The 17500-nt window shown below is 40.4% G+C and overlaps 2 protein-coding genes across 3 annotated transcripts in view; both read left to right on the top strand.

Annotated features, from left to right (window-relative positions):
• Positions 1–2673, top strand: part of LOC138044401 (transmembrane protein 106B-like) — a 12816-nt gene extending 10143 nt beyond the window's left edge. For both annotated transcript variants that reach the window (XM_068890926.1, XM_068890920.1), the window contains exon 7: positions 1–2673. This exon is cut by the window's left edge and continues 1201 nt beyond it. The gene's annotated coding sequence lies outside the window, so the exon portion shown is untranslated.
• A 3160-nt stretch (positions 2674–5833) lies between these two features.
• The window catches only part of LOC138044388 (polyunsaturated fatty acid 5-lipoxygenase-like), a 14406-nt gene continuing 2739 nt past the window's right edge, over positions 5834–17500 (top strand). Inside the window, exons 1-14 of the mRNA XM_068890912.1 lie at positions 5834–6593; positions 6857–6901; positions 8775–8900; positions 9898–9995; positions 10093–10225; positions 10918–11013; positions 11609–11705; positions 11950–12067; positions 13946–14038; positions 14123–14183; positions 14505–14610; positions 15074–15159; positions 15963–16136; positions 17061–17224. Of these exons, the coding sequence (XP_068747013.1) occupies positions 6093–6593; positions 6857–6901; positions 8775–8900; positions 9898–9995; positions 10093–10225; positions 10918–11013; positions 11609–11705; positions 11950–12067; positions 13946–14038; positions 14123–14183; positions 14505–14610; positions 15074–15159; positions 15963–16136; positions 17061–17224 (1898 nt within the window). The 5' untranslated portion in view covers positions 5834–6092. The remainder of the gene's footprint in view (positions 6594–6856; positions 6902–8774; positions 8901–9897; positions 9996–10092; positions 10226–10917; positions 11014–11608; positions 11706–11949; positions 12068–13945; positions 14039–14122; positions 14184–14504; positions 14611–15073; positions 15160–15962; positions 16137–17060; positions 17225–17500) is intronic.

Here is a 17500-nt window from a genome sequence, read left to right as displayed (position 1 = left end):
GTAAAATGGTCAATTTACATTATCAACTCCGTTGATAAAACAAAATTTTTTATACTACTTCGCCACCGACGCAGCACTACAGTTTCTTTAGAAACTACCCCCTTCATTTGTAACATTTTACCAAGCGTAGTGTTATGTACAACACTGACACCAATGGAAAATTCTCTGGGTTTGACAAAGACAGAGAAGGAATCGAATACCTTAAGTGGATCGTCCGGCTATTTATATTTATTTGTACTCAACTCTTCCGGTAACAATTGGAAATTTCACTAATGCTTCTTATATTTATTTTGTGCTCAACTCTGCACAGTCCTACGGTAAAAAAAATAATTGGAAATGTGACAGCCAAGAGTTATTTGAAAGAAAGCTTGTTGTCTATTTTGTGCTTCATTATTCAAGGGAAAGGTTCTTCAGGAATGGGTTTGATCCTGAAATTTTATTTTGTTGCGTATGGTAATTTGACACGACTGGGTTTCTTGTTTTCACGCATGCATTAGACTCAGTGCCTTCTGTTTTTGAGTAACACGTACCACAGGCAATCCACTGTACGCTCACGGAGCGTCAAGTTTTACATGTACAATGGTGCACTGACAACTTTTCCTACAGTGCCAAAATGGCGTCCTATGAACGTAATTTGTTACGCATGATATTAATAGCTAATCAAATGGTATATTCGTGAAATTAGGGAACAATTTCACTTGCGTTTTGTCCAAAATCAAGTGATTTCCGTCGCCTAAAGGTTCGGGAAATTATTTGATTTTGGACGAAACGCGCGTGAAATTATTCCTTAAATTTTAAACGTCACCATTTGACTTCCCATACTTATGGGCACGATTGATGTTGTGAAAGTTCTCAGAATTGAACAAGCTGTAAGCGAGAGCCATTTGAGAACTTTCAAAACGTCACAAGTGCCCATAAATCACGAAATGCACGAGCAAGTTCATACGATTATTTATTATATACTCAACAAAATTACCCAATTGATATGTTTCCATGGAAACTTCCGTATTGCACTCTGTAACCTATTTATGTATTCGCCATTGACCAATCGGAAACGTGATATTCTGTTGAGTATATGATGATGATAGTACTCATTGCTGCGATTTTCATCATTCTGCGCAATCTCACCTTCAAGTGCTAAACCCTGGTTCACACCTACGACGCAAATGCAAACGCAAACGAAGTTCACACGTCCAACGCAAACGCAAGGGAAGTGAGACACGCAGGCGCAGTTCAAGTCCTCTTTCCAAGATGGTGGACGAAAATGAACCTGTGAGGTTTTTTTTTTTTTTTTACCGTGCGTTTGCGTTTGCGTTTTCTCGGTTCACACGTGTCAAATGCAAACGCAAGAAAATGGAAAATTTTCCATTTCTTGCACCTGCGCTGGCGTTTGTATTTGTGTTGAGGTAGTTCACACGTGTATTTCCTTGCGCTTGTATTTAGCGCCAACTTGTATTTTTGCTTCCATCAATCAAATTTGCGAACATAGCCGGGAAGATCGACTTCGCCGCCGGAAAATGAATTGAATTTAGAGGTTCTTCAGTAAAAAGATTCGCACAGATTCCACCGCTTTCCAACGTCGAGTTCGAATGTACGAATGCACCGTGGGAACCAATTATGTTCATTGGTAGGTCGTGTCACCTATCAATAGAGTGTTTTCACGTGACGTCACGGCGGCCATGTTGATGTTCCTAAACCTATAGAACGGCGGCCATGTTAGTGTACCCATCTAATCGGGAATTGAGCTCTATGATCATGCAAACGTTTTCTTTTGTTTCGGTGGAAAAACAAGGTTACTGATTACGGCAGTGAAAACACTCGTTTGATTTCGGCATCCGTGGTTTCGGGTCAAATCTCGGCTTGGCGTCGAAGTTGGATTGATGGAAGCCAAAACGCCGTTTGGTCGTTTGCACTTGAAGATGAGATTTTGCAGAATTATGAAAATCGCAGTAACACTGGATATTTGATGAGTAATGTTAGAACAGCTTACTTGGTAAAGAGTAATAATAATAATGATATTTATAACATTAATAATCATTGTATTGCTTCTAAGTCCTCATCTATTTTTGATGGAGAGAAATGCAGTGATGTAGGCTTAGTCATTAGCTGTCTTTCATTTGGAAACACCTTGCAGTTGCAGTGCCCAGTCACTCAACATCTCGAAAATGGAGAGCTTGCTTTCATGCTACTGGCCCGGGGTTTCTGTTATGCGTTTCTCATTAAAAGGCAAACTACTGCTAAGCACGAGCATATAACCTCGTATGCTCCTTTGCTCAGGTATTTGATCCCAGAGGTATGTTGTCTTAAACACAAGGGTCGAAAACTAATAATAAAATAATGATGCAAGGCTGGCGGCTGTACGCCAATGAGGATATATATTCTTTGGACGTTTTTTTTTCCAATATATGGTCAGGCACAACCTGACGTCTTCACGGAGTTATTAAATGAGTTGCATTTAAGTTTCCTTTTGATTAATTGTTTTATAGTTATTTTTCAACATTAATATGTATTTTGTGGAATTGGAAAAGGAATCTTATTACGATAGTGTAAAAAACTTAGTGTATTAAAAAAATCACTCGAAAAAGATGAAAGAACAGTGCACATTCGTTAATTTATTCATGTACATGCTTGATTGTGTCGTAGGTGTAAATAAATTCCTCTTAGTTGGAAAACTAACTTTTGATCGGACGTGAGTAAAAACTGAGTCGTCTTCAAATTGGCTACGAGCTCGAGACGTGGTCGTTTAATTAACTTCGCCCACTTCGAAAGGGTTCTCTTGACGTTAGAAGGGCTTACTGCAACCTCGTTCCCAGGGTCTCCATTGACCCTGGGAACGCGTTTGGGCTTATTGGCGTATCCCAGTCAAGCAATGAATGGGAAGTTAGATTTCTGTGGGCTTCACAAGTTCAAGATTAAATTTTTGCACTCATATTCAAATATTAGTCAAATCTGAATGTCTGGGACCTTGGGTACCAGTTTCGCTCTTGAAAAAAATTCTTTGAACCCTATGCGCTTGCACGAACTGGCCCGATTTCCAGCTACTGTTCCTGGAAAGGAGCCCGCGCTCCTCCCCGCAGACCGGTCTCGAGAGAGGGGCCGAAATCTAGCCTGTCCAATGTTACGGTCCCTTTTGACCGAGGTGGTTGCACGATACGACACAGTTGTACCAAGTGCGATGTACTGCGATGGGGTTCTATCGCGCAGACTAGTGCAAAAGCTGCGTGTACTAGTAGCGTCTCACGCCTCGTTTCGTGCTCGTTTGCGTTTTCGTCGTTTTCATCTAATAGGGAGCTTAAGCATGCGCATTTTTGAGACGCGGACGGCAACCGGAAGTCAGCCGTTTCCCCTTTTAATTTGTCTTCACACAACCACGTTTACATTGCCAAGTATCTTTTCTCTATTGGAGATGATTAGTATAAAAATCTGGGAACACCAATGTCCTGGCTCGCGAAATGTTCCTTTCCGGTTGGCGTCCGCGTCTCATAAACGCGCGTGCTTAAGCTCTTCCCTTTTCTGGGAGCGTCACCACGCGTCTGTATCGCTGAAAGTTGAATTTCTGGATATCACTTAATTAATCGCATTAACAAGAGCTTACAAAGATAGGAAACAACACTTTTATTGCGGTTTCGGTCGAGAAATCTTTCGGTGTATTACGTTGTATTGGTTTTCTTGGAGCGGGCCACACGAATCCTAAAGTATTCGGTCCTTTTTGCCAATGGTAGGAAATGGGAGCCTATCCAACTTGCCCTTGAGCATTAGGTTTATTTGGACTGTTTTCAATAAAGAGAGACATCCACAAAATGGTATATGAGACGTGGAATATGCTAAATTATGATAACAGATTGTGTGGTTGCCCAAAAATTGCTTTCGTGTGCTTCAAACGATCCCGCAATATTCTGAAGTAGATCCCTCTTTTAACCCCACCACGAAAGTGATAAACCAAAAATCAAAATGACGCACGCCTCAAAACAAACATTAAAACAGGAGAACCTGACATGGAAGACGACAAGTCAATTTAGTGCAACGTCTTTTTTATCGGTTACTTCAATTGGATTTCTAAGACGAGTCGTTCCAACGTCTGAATAGATGCAATGTTTAACATCATGAAGTAACGACGTTTGGAAGGGAATCGTAGGGTCTAGCTTTGTGCCTAATAATGCGCCTATCAACTAAAGACATCAAAATCCACCCCCCCCTCCCCCCCCCGGGCAAAGCCCGGGGCCTTTGAACTTGTTGGATTGTTCGAATTCCCGCCCCCTCGGGCCAAAATGGTGTTCAAATGTTCTACCCTATCGTCCGATTTGTCTGTCATACCCTACTAAAGAACAATCACCGTAGACTCCTAGCGTCTTTAATAAAGACCTTTTGAAGACCCGTTTTTTTACGCCAATCACTCACAAATGCTACATCTCTTCCTTTGAACTCTTCCATGCCGTCTAAACACGTGTTTTATAGATGTTAGCGACTTCGGCGCCCGAAAATAAATCATTTGGAACCTAATACGTCCGGTTTAATTTTCCCCACCCCGCACAGGCAAAGGTCAAATTCCCCACTCCCCGGTCACAGAGTATAGTCAAATGCCCGCGGTTTGCCCGGGTAGGGGGGGGGGGGGCGGTGTTGAAGGTGCAGAAAGCAAATAGAAAGCGCAAGTGATTTCATTGCCAGCGCAGAGTAGCGAATTGAGTTTGTATTCACTTATGATGTGTTAATAAAACATTCCTTTTCGGGTAAAAAGCGAATTAAGTAACATTCTATCCACCAGATACAAAACAAACAAATGTCTAGTTTCAGCGCTAAAAAGACACTCAAAAAAGATGCATTCGTGTATAAGAAAGGGGATTAATCAAAAGCGACAGGCGCCAGTACTCCTGAATCCAGCTTAAGTAAGACAAGTAACCGCATTGTTCTTGAAGCTCCTTGAGGATGGTCTGTAATTCGGATAAATCTCTTTTTTAAACAGAAAAGGATACATCTCCTATTCTATCCAATGCACTAAATTCAAGCAAAGTAAATTTCCTTTTCCTTCCGGGTATAAATGAGACAAAGGTGAACCCTTGATTAGCCGTAAGCGCAGCTGAGAAGGATGTTTGTTGGTACTTTACCCTTGTAACTCGAGTAGTTTTTAAGTCAGTTTGAAAGTGTTTGTTCGTGTGTCAAAGCGCGTTAACAAATATTAATGGCACTCCATACTAACATCCAAATCTAAGTCGACCTTCTTTAGTCAGTTTCTTTGAACTGAAATCACATATTGGTCGATACCCACTACTCCGCTCTTCTTAGATTTTCTTTTTGTCGTTTATTTCCTGTCTTTTTAAAACTTCAGTTGTTTTGTTCTTCGGAATTTCCGCTTTCGACAGATTGTATGTCAATGATCACTCCCATATGCCATTATTCCGCGAAGAACTTTTTTTTAAATTTCATCAGGAAATCATCCGGTCAGATTTCAAAATCGCACGTTTCCGGGATTTCAAGGAACAGACTTAATTTTCATCCGAAGCTTCAAGACCTAAAGCTTTAAACAAGCAACTCTGAAGCAAGTCAAGAATCCAAATAATGGCACGATCATTGTTATATGTAACCAATACAATTTTTAGCCAAGTGAGACTGAATACGTGATGCCGTCATTCACTCGTCATTAAAATCCCGACTTTAATTTCTGCGGCATTCACATTAGAGTCGAAGTTTAAATTTGTTTTTCATAACAAATGTCGGCCTAATTACTTTTTCGGAATATGAAACGAGTGTATACTTTCTGCAGGAGGTGGAATGAATTTCGCCATAAAGTAATTAATCCCTTGACAACGACCCCAAAGCTAATTGTAATGACGTCAAAAGGTGTGAGACTATATTTTCACACAGTCGCGTTAGCTTAGCTTACAAACATCTTTGGCAAAAGCAACAAGTAGCAAACTTGCGGTTTCAGCGTCAAACGTATACAACCTTAAATTTAAACTCACCTCAACTGGAATACCATTTTGCGCATTGGACCATCTCTCTCTTTGCAGTTTTCGTGGCGTTTTTAAACGCGCTGACGGCGAGCTCGTTATCATCTACAATCCGTGATTCGTACGAAGAACTTTACGGAAAACAACATGGGCAATTCGTGCAGTGGGTTACCGCCAGATTGTGAGGTTATGGTGAAAACTGGAGATGTAAAAGGTGCCGGGACCGATTCCAATGTTTACTGCGCGCTGTACAACGAAGATAAAAGTCGTTCGCGTGACCTCCACCTTGACTGCAAGTGGAAGAACGATTTCGAAAAAGGCTCCGTAGATCGCTTTAAAATTCACACCGGTCTCCCGCCTGGTCCGTTGCACAAGATAGAAATTTGGAGAGATGATAGTGGCATCGGAGACGACTGGTACGTGGAGTGGATTAAAGTAAAGAAGCTGCAAGAACCAAGCCAGGATGATGAAGAAGGGGTCATCTTTCCCTGTAACCGCTGGGTCAAAGCTGAGCGCAGAATGATTTTGACAAAGTACGACTGTGTTTTGCCGCAGTTCGACGAAAATGCGGAGCAGAGAAAGACTGAATTAGAGGAGAAACGGGAAGTTTACAGACTTGCACGTAAAGCTCCAGGTATACCTAAACAGGTAAGATCTTAAGTCAATTTTCTCATGTTGATTTATCATGCGCATTACAATAAATCAATGGCATTTACTTTGTAAAGCATATTTTTGTAAAACTTAACACATATTTTTTATTCCTCTTGACATCGTGATAATTCATTATGTAATATTTGTTGATCGAATGATGCTTTATTGCGTACGTAATATGTTATGTCTATTGTTATTAGGTAATCCCACATGAAATATATTTCTGCTAATAAGTTTGCATTAAACACATTTTTTCACAGGTCGAGAGTTGCCCTAGAGACGAGCACTTTAGCAATGACTACAAGGTAGATGGGAGATGTGATGTTTTGTATCGACGAGAACTTTTACGCACTCGACGACTAAAATAAACAGATAAGCTTAATTAATTAATGATTAAAAAGACGAGTGAAATGTGGTGATATGTATTTTTTTATAAGTTTGCTTATTTAAGCGCAAAAGAGTGTGTAAAAAGACGTCTTTTTGTGCTTCTACTATGAAAACCACCGATCTGTGGAATGGGCCTGAATTCCTGAGTCACTGCCCTGTCTACTTTTGTTTGCAAATAGTTCAAATTCTTGAGAGGTGTTGTGTTCAACGCTACTTTTCTGGCCAGGGAACCTCTCTTTCACTTGAAGTAACAGCGAGTGCATGATAGCATGATTGGGTGTCCTCTTCACTGGACAAGAGCAATTTTATCCATTTTCCCTGGGACTCATGATTTTAAAGAGGTATCGTTCCATTCTTGTGATTGTTCCAGTGCACCTTGACGGCAAAAGCTGGCTACTGCTCACAACATGGGAAAGGAATTTCATCAAAATGTACAACTTAAAGTGCCTATAAACCTGAAAATTTATTTTTGCTTCGAGAAATCTTTGTATCGCTCTGAGCAAAATGGTACAAAAATTTTTGTTTTTGGTTAAAACCGGAAATGTTTACGAATTTTTAAAGTGCGGTTTTCTCTGCCAGCGACCGGGTAAAAGGGAGACTGGGCCTAGTGACATAATTCCCGGACATTAGCATCAGGCAAATCAACAGAGGAAACACGTAGTTTTGTAGTTTTCCCTGCGTGCCGGTGAAAACAATTTCTGTTCGGCTGACGTTTGTAACCAGCGTACGTGTTAATCAAGAAATGGCTTCGAACGACTTCATTCTGTCCTCCGGTTCAGATACGGAAGTTTCAGAAATGGAAGATTACGAGCTGGAAGGTGAAGGTTCACCAAACTCGAGCTTTGCGGCCAGCGATGAGGAAGGCACGCACAAGGCATATGCTGACAATCCCCTAGTGGACGAAGAGTGGCTAGATTTGTACGAACAAGAAAGAAAGGAGGAAGAGGCCCTAGAGAAGACACTCCAAAAGCATCTAAATGGTACAGAAGAAGTCCGAGACTGGTAAGTTGTAGCGATCTCACTCCCATTTCTCAGGCGTGGCTTCACCTCTGATGGAAGTCAACTTGCGAAACTCACAGTCCGGGTTTTACGTCACGAATTACACTCGACCCATTCCCTTTCGGCAAGCTCACCAGCTCAGTAATGGGTTTTCGAATCTCGCGTCTCTGCCACTTTGAAAATTCGTAAAAATTCCGGTTTTAACCAAAAACAAAAATTTTATGCGCCATTTTGCTCAGAGCGATACAAAGATTTCTCGAAGCAAAACAAGAAATTTGGGTTTATAGGCACTTTAAGTGGGTTGACAGTCACTCAATGATTCAGGCCCATTCCACAGATCAGCGGGTTTTGTTTTTGCCTTCATGTTGCTTTTTGCCTTTAGTCATGGGCCACGAGGAGGGAGGGGCTGCACTTTTTCCCTACATTGATGTTTTCTCCGAAACCTTTCCCCCTTCCCCTCACACTTCTGTGATCCATACCAAAACCTAGCCGTTTCCCCCCCCCCCCCCCCCTCCCACCCCCACACTGTCAAACATACTCTGCGGCCATGTTAACTGAATAACCACTCTTACCCAAAACCCCAGTTCAGCTTGAATCCTATTGGCCATTTTAAGACTGAAATTGTTTCTGTCATTTTATCCATCTTATCTATTGAGGATAAATGTGGGCAAATATCTCTGAGCATCAGGGCAATGGATCGGATAGCATTATCTGTTACCCATACAGGTTTTTAACATCGATCGTAGCCTTGGCCATGAGCAGATGTGCTCATTTTTTTCTTTTTTTTTTCAGTGGAATATTCAACAGACAAAGTATACCCTTGCTGTAAAGTGTAAGCTGGCAAAACTGACATCAGATCCCTGGGAAACTTTGGATGATTTTGGAAATCTTTACAAAGGAAGCCTCAACAAGCCATATGTAGGTTGTCATTTTTGGTTAGCGACAACTGGTAGTTTAAAGGGTCTTAGTTTATGAATGAAACAAGCTAGCCTCAGTGTGAACGTGTATTCATGTACCAATCTTGATTTTTTGGGACCATATGCTTTATGAGAAAAATATTTACAGCCTCTAAAAAGGATCTAATTGTTAATTTAATCAGAAGCATGGTTAATATGCTAAAAAGAATGTTCAAAATGAAAATCTGCATGTGAGTCTAATTTAGTAACAAAGTATAAGTTTTAATTTTCTACCCTGTGCCAAGGATACCTTATCATTCAATATAGTAGCATTTTTCTCCTGGGACGATCAAGAGAGTTTTTTTTCTGATTTTATTTAGTTTCTCTTGACACTTGATCCCCTTTTTCTCTTCCTTTCCACTGCCATCATTTTGTGGCAGGTGGCTGGAATACTGAATTTCATAGGGTAGAATGCTAGCTATGGGAGAATTTCCTGTGTAGATGGTTCCAGTAATCATGTTACCTGAGTATTCCAAACCATGGCTATAGAGTGTTTTCATGTGATGTCACGGCGACCATATTGATGTTCCAAAACAATGGAGCAGCGGCCATGTTGGTGTACCCAACTAATGCTCCAGGATCCAAACGTTTTCTTTTGTTTCGGTGGGAAAACAAGGTTACTGATCACGTGAGGGAAAACACTCTATAATATTGGTCTTTGTAACACTAGCTAGCAAACATCTAAACCATGACTTTAGAATTTCTGCCCTGGACTTAAAAAAATCACCACCTCAAGGTGACCATTTCTTCCTCTGCTTAAAGTTGGTAACATCATAATACAAGAAATGGAACAAAAGTAATCAAACTCATTGTTGTTTAAAACAAATTCCAGTTGTCATTTATGATATCTGAGAGAGCAACATTCCTGTTGCTTGAATTCACCAATGGGACCCCCTGAGCAGGATGCACTTGTTTTTGATGTCCTGTCCCTCAACTCTGTTTTTTACTGTTTATGGCAGGGTTACTTTAAGTGGAAAGAAGACACCAATTTTGGACGCCAGAGATTGCAAGGCTGCAACCCAACTCTCATCAAACTTTGCACAGAAATCCCTGAAAAGTAAGAGCTTACACCTTCAAGTTAATGACAGCTTTGAACATTACTTTGATCAATAGTCAGCAAACAAAATTAATTTACTGTCTTGGTTTAAATTTAGTTTTAAGGTGACCCCAGAGCTGGTGGAACCTTTCCTTGATGGACTGACCCTGGAAGATGCTATGAAGAAAAAGAAAATTTATATTGTGAACTTGAAAAAGCTTAGTGATGTCATGTGCAGATTTAACAGAGTGGTAAGGCCTTAAGGAGACACTTCGGATATCTTGTTTTGCTAGATTAAGGCCTAGTTTCCACAGTACCCTTTTATTTTCATGCCAGCAGTAGGATACATGTATCTACTAGCACATGTATGGTAGGATCTGGTCATACAATGTACATTTGTCTCCTGTCAAAAGCACGCATTCTTTTTCAAAGTGTGCAAGCAGCATTAACTAATGAATAATTAATCTTTTAGAGAAGAAAATCATTTGACTTTTCACTTCCTTCAATCTTAATCGTAGGGGAGTGCCTCGCATGGGACCTCGCGTCCCGCTCCCGCCCTTTTGGGTCTTCGTATTATCATATTAAGTGCTACTGTTGTGTGTTGCTTTTTTTTTTGGAAGTCAAACCCATTAAAGCTGTTAAAAAAAACAAAAACAAAAAAAACAAAAATTTGAATTCAAGTGATTTGAATTCAAAGTTGTCATGATTTTTGGTTGTAATTTATGGAGCAAAAGAAGAGGGAGAGGTGGAGGAAGGTGGTGTTGCTGGTAGCATATGGCCTTCATCTTGCCTTATGTGTTTGTAACTCTTAGCTCATGCCAATTACATGTATTTGCGGTCTCAAAAATGTCCTTTTAAGCTTATCCCTTACTGTGTACTGGTTGCATGTGAAATAAATCTCTAAATAAAAATTATTAATACTTTGTGATTTTTGCTCATTCAGATTTGCAAGCCCATGGCTTTGTTTTTTTCTAATGATCGACATGAATTAATGCCCATTGCAATCCAGTTGTTCCAGAAACCAGCTGATGACAATCCAGTAAGTGCTCATTAATTTGGCTAGTTTAAAATATTGATTGCAGCAAATGTTCCCAAGGTTTTAGCCATGAAGCAGCTGCTTGCTGCATTTTGTGAGCTAAATAATGGCAGGGCCCACAAGATTTACAAGTTGGAATCTGTGTACTTTAGGTTGAAGCTATTTGATCAGCATGGTTTTTTTCCTTTTTGAAAAATTTGAAGCCTACCGGCAAACAGTAAGTTGAAGTATTTGTGGTAAAGATTTATTTGGTAAGTGGGTGTGAAATGGAACAAAGATCTTTTGTTTACGTACAGATCACCTAGAGTGACTTGTCTTTGAGTAGTGCCGCTAATAAGACATTTTATGGACAGGAAAGGTTTCTCAAGATATTTCGACCAACAAATGGGCATGCTGATCTCAAAATTGAATTGTGACACTTCTCTCAAGCATCAGGAGTCATAGCTATCTCTTTCTTGCTGGACATTAGGTACATTGAATTCACCTGGGCAAAGTTAGTTACGTTACTTGGGGGGGGGGGGGAGAGGGTGTCTGAGGGCGTTTGGGGTGTGAATGGGCTGACAGAAGCTTGATCAGTGTAATGTTGTTTTGAAAACAGGTGTTTGTGCCAAGTGATCCCAAATACACATGGATGTTGGCCAAGATGTATTACAACAATGCTGATGCTGCGTTTCACCAGTCTTGCACTCATCTTGGTAAGTTCTGGCAAACATGTGGCTTTTCCTCTATCTTCTTGTGTGTGTAGGATACCACCAGATTTACCATACTAGGATTCCCGATAGAAGAAACAGATTTAACCACACTCAGTAATCTTCACTCCATTTGCTCACTTTATCCTACACGCGGGCATGTCTTGTAAGGAGACTTGTAAGGAGGGTGGGGACGGTATGTTAGAACAAGGATACTACATTGTGGTGTCCACTCTTTTTTTCCCCACAGGCTTTACCCATTTGGTTGCAGAAACCATCTGTGTGGGAACTCATCGTCAGCTATCACCATCTCACCCTGTCTTTAGACTGCTTGCTCCTCATTTCCTATATCTACTGGCTATCAACTCGTAAGTTTTCTATACCATTTTAAATTACTACTAAAAGGCAGTTAAAAGTTGAAAGCAGTGTAATAATTACAAAATGTACATTAGTTAATTAATTTATTTATTGTAATTGACCACAGACCAGTTGGTTTAGCATCTTACTACCTAGTGGGAGAGGGGTGGGGGGCTCAAATCTCCACCTGACAAAATGGTCATGACCATTGTCTGACAAGATGGAGACTTGCATGGGTGGTCTTTTCAACATTGTTCCATTGTTTATATGAAACGTTGAAAGAAAAAACCTTCTGTGTTATTTTACAACCTTGATCGTCTGTGTTACTAGCCAGGTTTCATGAACATGCATATAGCAATACCGAACAACTGTTTCCTTTCTTACTGCCACCAAGCATATTTATGTAGACAGTAGCTGACCTAACAAACACTGTAACTTTTTTCTGGTAAAACGTGTGAAATTGAAATTGATGTTTCGGCTGTGATGGTGACCGATTAATATTAATTAGATGTTCATATTTCGTAATAATGAATATGGCCTTAGAGGCTTTAACAAGCTACATCAACCTGCCCATAACGGTAGATTTATGCGCAGGTCATACATATATCTTTACATCACCTCAAGATTATGGAACAATCTACATGATTGATTGTGGGAGGCGCGGTGGCCTCATGGTTAGTGCGCTCGACTCCGGATCGAGTGATCTGGGTTCGCGGCCTGGCCGGGGACATTGTGTTGTGTTCTTGGGCAAGACACTTTCCTCTCATGGTGCCTCTCTCCACCCAGGTGTATAAATGGGTACCGCTGAATTTAATGCTGGGGGTAACCCTGCGATGAACTAACATCCCATCCAGGGGGGAGTATAAATACTCCTAGTCGCTTCATGCTACGGAAACCGGAGATAAGCGCCAGCCTGATTGGCCTTCTGGCTCGTAAGCAGTGACTTTTTTTTTTCTACCTGATTGTGCTAGGAGAGCCCCATCTCTGAACGTCTTTAAGACAATGCTAAATAATCTTAATTTGACTACTGGAGTAAATGTTATTGAATTTTTATATAGCTAGTTTTCCCTTTATTTATTTCATCCTGCTTATTTATTGTGTCTTAATATGTATAGATTTACTTAACTGTTATTTAATGGCATGTTCACGTTTAAACGAGTCTTGTACTCATCTGTATAACGTGGATAAAAAAAATACCATACCATACCATACCATACCATCAGAATGATAATGACAGTGTGTGAAGTGAGTATGTATATCTAAATAAATGAGGACAGAGTCAGTGAAGCAATGAATGGTTGACAGTCTATTGTTCTCTTTGGTGGTAGTCATAGCAATGGCAGTCAGTCTGGTCCAGGTAGAACTAAGGCGATAGGAGTCTGCTGAAATTGTTGGGTCTTTCGTAGGTTTCTATGGGTTCTTTGATGAGTCATGGAAAGTACTTGGGTGTCGTGGCAAGAACTTGAATAGAATCAAGAAGGGTTGTAGTAACTAATAAGGGTGGTCAGCGATGGCTGAAAGATAGTATTGTCTGTTATTTGTTTGTTGGTGAACTGTTCAAAAAAGAAATTGGTTATTAAATTAATATCCATCAATCACAGCACTGGATGCCACACTGTTTTATGATCCAGCTAACTCAGTTTTTTTGTTCTTCCAACGGCATATGTAAGGCATTCCTTCTCACCACTCACTTTTTATATAACTTCCATCGTCATTTGTATGATATAAATACAGAGGAAACCCCAATATAAGCCCATACCATTTGCTTGTCTTTGGGCCTCTTCACCACACAATCCTAAATCATTTTGTTGATGTTCACAGCTTTCTGTGTAATCTGCTAATGTGGTGATCAAAAAGTAACTTGACTGAAACTTACTCACTTTCTGTAGCCTTGCTTTGGCAAAACTGGTGGCACCCAATGGCTGGATTGACAACACTATGACAACAGGAGCCAATGGATTGATGGAACTTGTTAGCCACAGGTGGGCTTATTGAGAATAGCCAGATACATCATAAATAATCCATTTTGATTCTAGTAAATGAAATTTGTTTAATTTGTATCTTAGCTGGCAAATCTGGAGAATGGACATAGATGGTTGGCTGCCTGGTGACCTTGCTGCAAGAGGGGTAATGGCCTGAATCTTAAAGCTTACTGAATTCTTTTTTACCCAAGCCCATTGGTGCATATGTTGTTCAAGGCATGCTTTGTGGCATAATGTGCTTTTTCGGTAACAACATGTGTTAGCATCTAATTTAAGGCTAATGGTTATAAGCATTACCATTCTGTAACTTCCTGCAAAATAATAGTAATTACTCTAGGTTTTTGTGACCTTGAAAGCTTAAATTATCCTTGGTTTTGTTTTTCTTAGTAAATACAGTAAGTTTTGTTCTTGATTTAGTATCTTTAGGAAGTACTGTACCACATACCATGTTGTCTGTGATCGACAGGTTGATGACACCGAAGCACTACCAAACTACCCATATAGAGATGATGCACTGTTGATTTTTGAGGTCATCTATGACTATGTGCGTGAAGTTCTGGAGGCTTTTTATGGTAAGCTGTTGCAGGGCTTAAGTGCAAATAATTCAGCAAATCTCTTCCCTTTAATAGTTAATTTCACTTTCCTCTCCACTTGAGATTCAACCTCTTTTGGTTTGTGACAAAATAAACCCACCATGCTGTCAATAGTAGCACAGGAAAGTACCCTCACTTGCTGGAAGTAGCTTCGTTTAAATATTGGAACGAAAGATTTCAGTTAACTCAAAAGGTAGAACCACCTTGTACTGTACAATGAAAGAGAACCAAATGAATTAAGGCAATTCAATTAAAATATTAATTTTACAGAAAAGAACCACAGTTGATTTAAGCGGTTTAATAATCACACACATCAGACAGTCTGATCCTTAATTTCTCAACATGTTTAACATACGTTTAACGTTTTAGAGCACAATGCTCTAGTATCAAGGTGACATGAAGCTAAAATCTTAAGTGCTTGTTTTCTCCTGCCAAATTACAGATTCTCCGGAAAAACTGACAGGCGACTGGGAAATTCAGAATTGGGGGCACATGTTGGCAGACCCAGAAGATGGCTTGGGGATCAAGGTAGTACTGTGTATTCAGTCACAAAAACAAACTTGGAAATAAGATGTACCGGATAAAGCATTTAATACCACCAAAGGAAGCTAATACCGCGCACCGCACCGGTGGCTCAGTTGGTTGAGCGTCGGGCTGTCATGCGGGAGGTCGCGGGTTCGAACCCCAGCGGGATCAACACTCAGGAACTTAAATTGGTGAGGAGAAAGTGCTGCCTTTGTAATTCCATCTGCAAATGGTTAGACTTTCAAGTCTTTTCGGATAGCGAATATAAACCGTAGGTCCCGGCGTCTCACAAATATTTTCCATGTTCATTAGTTCCCTGTGGGGCACCGCACCGGTGGCTCAGTTAAAGAACCCAAGCACTATTCAAGAAGAGTCGGGGATAAAGTTCCCCGGTGTTGTGGCTGTCCTTTTCTCTCCAGCTGAAGTGGCCGGCTTGGGGGTAATGTCTCTAAAAAGGCTTGTGGTGTATGAGGCCACCCAAGCAGAAACAGCCACAAGCAAAAAGGAACTTTGCCGAGTGCTGGAACATGTAGATGTAATACAGAGATTATTTCATTTGAAAAGGTACACGTGTTAGGCTTTTTCCTAAAAATTGGAACCGGCTTTGGCAGCATAATACGTGGTACCAAAGAAAAGTAACTCCAAGTATTAACTTTCATATGAAAGGTCGCTTTTATTTTACTAAAAATACTTTCTTGAAATAATGCGGGTAGGATACTGTTCAATGTGAATGATATCGATAAAATGTTATGAAAGCTAGCGGTATTCCTCAATGGATTTTATATTAACGAACTTTTCTCTCCAAGGGAGTGTTCGGAGATGGACAATTTACCGATTTGGAGGATCTTATCAAAGTGGTGACGTCCATCATCTTTATTAGTAGCGTGGGACATTCAGCTGCCAACTTCGCTCAGTACGACGAGTACGCTTTTCCGCCTAACTATCCTGCCTTTTTGCGGGGAAAACCACCAAACTCCAAGGTAACGTTTCCAGACATTTGCTATTGTTGACGACAATGATAGATGTTTTAATAACTTGAACTGAAGTCATCATTTAACATTATCACCGTCATCGTTGTCATTGTCATGGTGATGCTCTTCGTCGTTATCATCATTTTCATCGTCATTATCATCGTCGTCATCATCGTCACGTCATAATCGTCATTATCGTCATCATCATTATCGCCATTATCATCGTCGTCGTCATCGTCACGTCATAATCGTCATTATCGTCATCATCATCATCGCCAGCATCGTCATCATCATTATCGTAATCATCATTATCACCATTATTATCGTCATCATTATCGCCATCATTATTGTCATCATCATTATCGCCATTATCATCGTCATCATCATCGTCATCATCATTATCGCCATTAACATCATCATCGTCATCGTTATCGTCATCATCATTATCGCCATTAACATCGTCATCATCATCGTTATCATTAACGTCATCATCATTATCGCCATTATCATCGTCATCGTTATCGTCATCATCGTCATCATTATCGTCATCATCATTATCGGCATTATCATCGTTATCATCATCGTCATCTTTATCGTCACATCATCATTATCGCCATTATCATCGTCATCATCATCGTCATCATTATCGTCATCATCATTATCGCCATTATCAACATTATCGTCATCATCATTATCGCCATTACCATCGTCATCATTATCGCCATCATTCTCATCGTCGTCGTCGCCACGTCATCCACGCAACCATCACCATATGACCCCTTAACTTTTCAGGTATGTATCAAAGTCAGTGAATGTTATCAACATTTCTCGGAAAAATATTAACCAGAAAGATCGTAGTTAATTTAGTTGTGGTGTGTTTCTATGACTACAAATGTGCTGCTTTGCGTTGACCTATTTTTGCTCGTTTTATAGGAGCCTCTGACAGAGCAGGATATCATAAATACCCTTCCAGTTAAAGACATGACTTTGGACATCATAATTGTGACTAAAATCCTCAGCGATCGCGGCACAAACGCACTTGGGGACTTTGAAGTGCAGTACATGTATGATCCAAGAGGAACCAAGCCGTGTGAAAAGTAAGGCTTGATTTGATAGGACTGGTTCGAATGGGCCCGACTGATTGATTAACTGGCCAGCTTCGACGATACTGATTTAAGTGACTGGGTATCTGCCATTTGGCTGACTGACAAGTGACTGATTGATTGTTGGAAGCTGGTCTATAAATAGCATATTTGGTTCAGCGTCTCTGGGTTTTTGAAGCAGGGAAATTTGGTGGTATTGGAGAGGACAATGGTTAATGCTCAAAATGGTAGCTTTGTCATACTGTAATTTCGCTACGGTGGTCGATTTAC

Source organism: Montipora capricornis, chromosome 1, assembly GCF_036669925.1.
Source record: "Montipora capricornis isolate CH-2021 chromosome 1, ASM3666992v2, whole genome shotgun sequence".
NCBI classification, from domain to species: domain Eukaryota; kingdom Metazoa; phylum Cnidaria; class Anthozoa; order Scleractinia; family Acroporidae; genus Montipora; species Montipora capricornis.
Note: the sequence above shows the minus strand (reverse complement) of the source record. Positions and strands in the feature narration are given on the sequence as shown.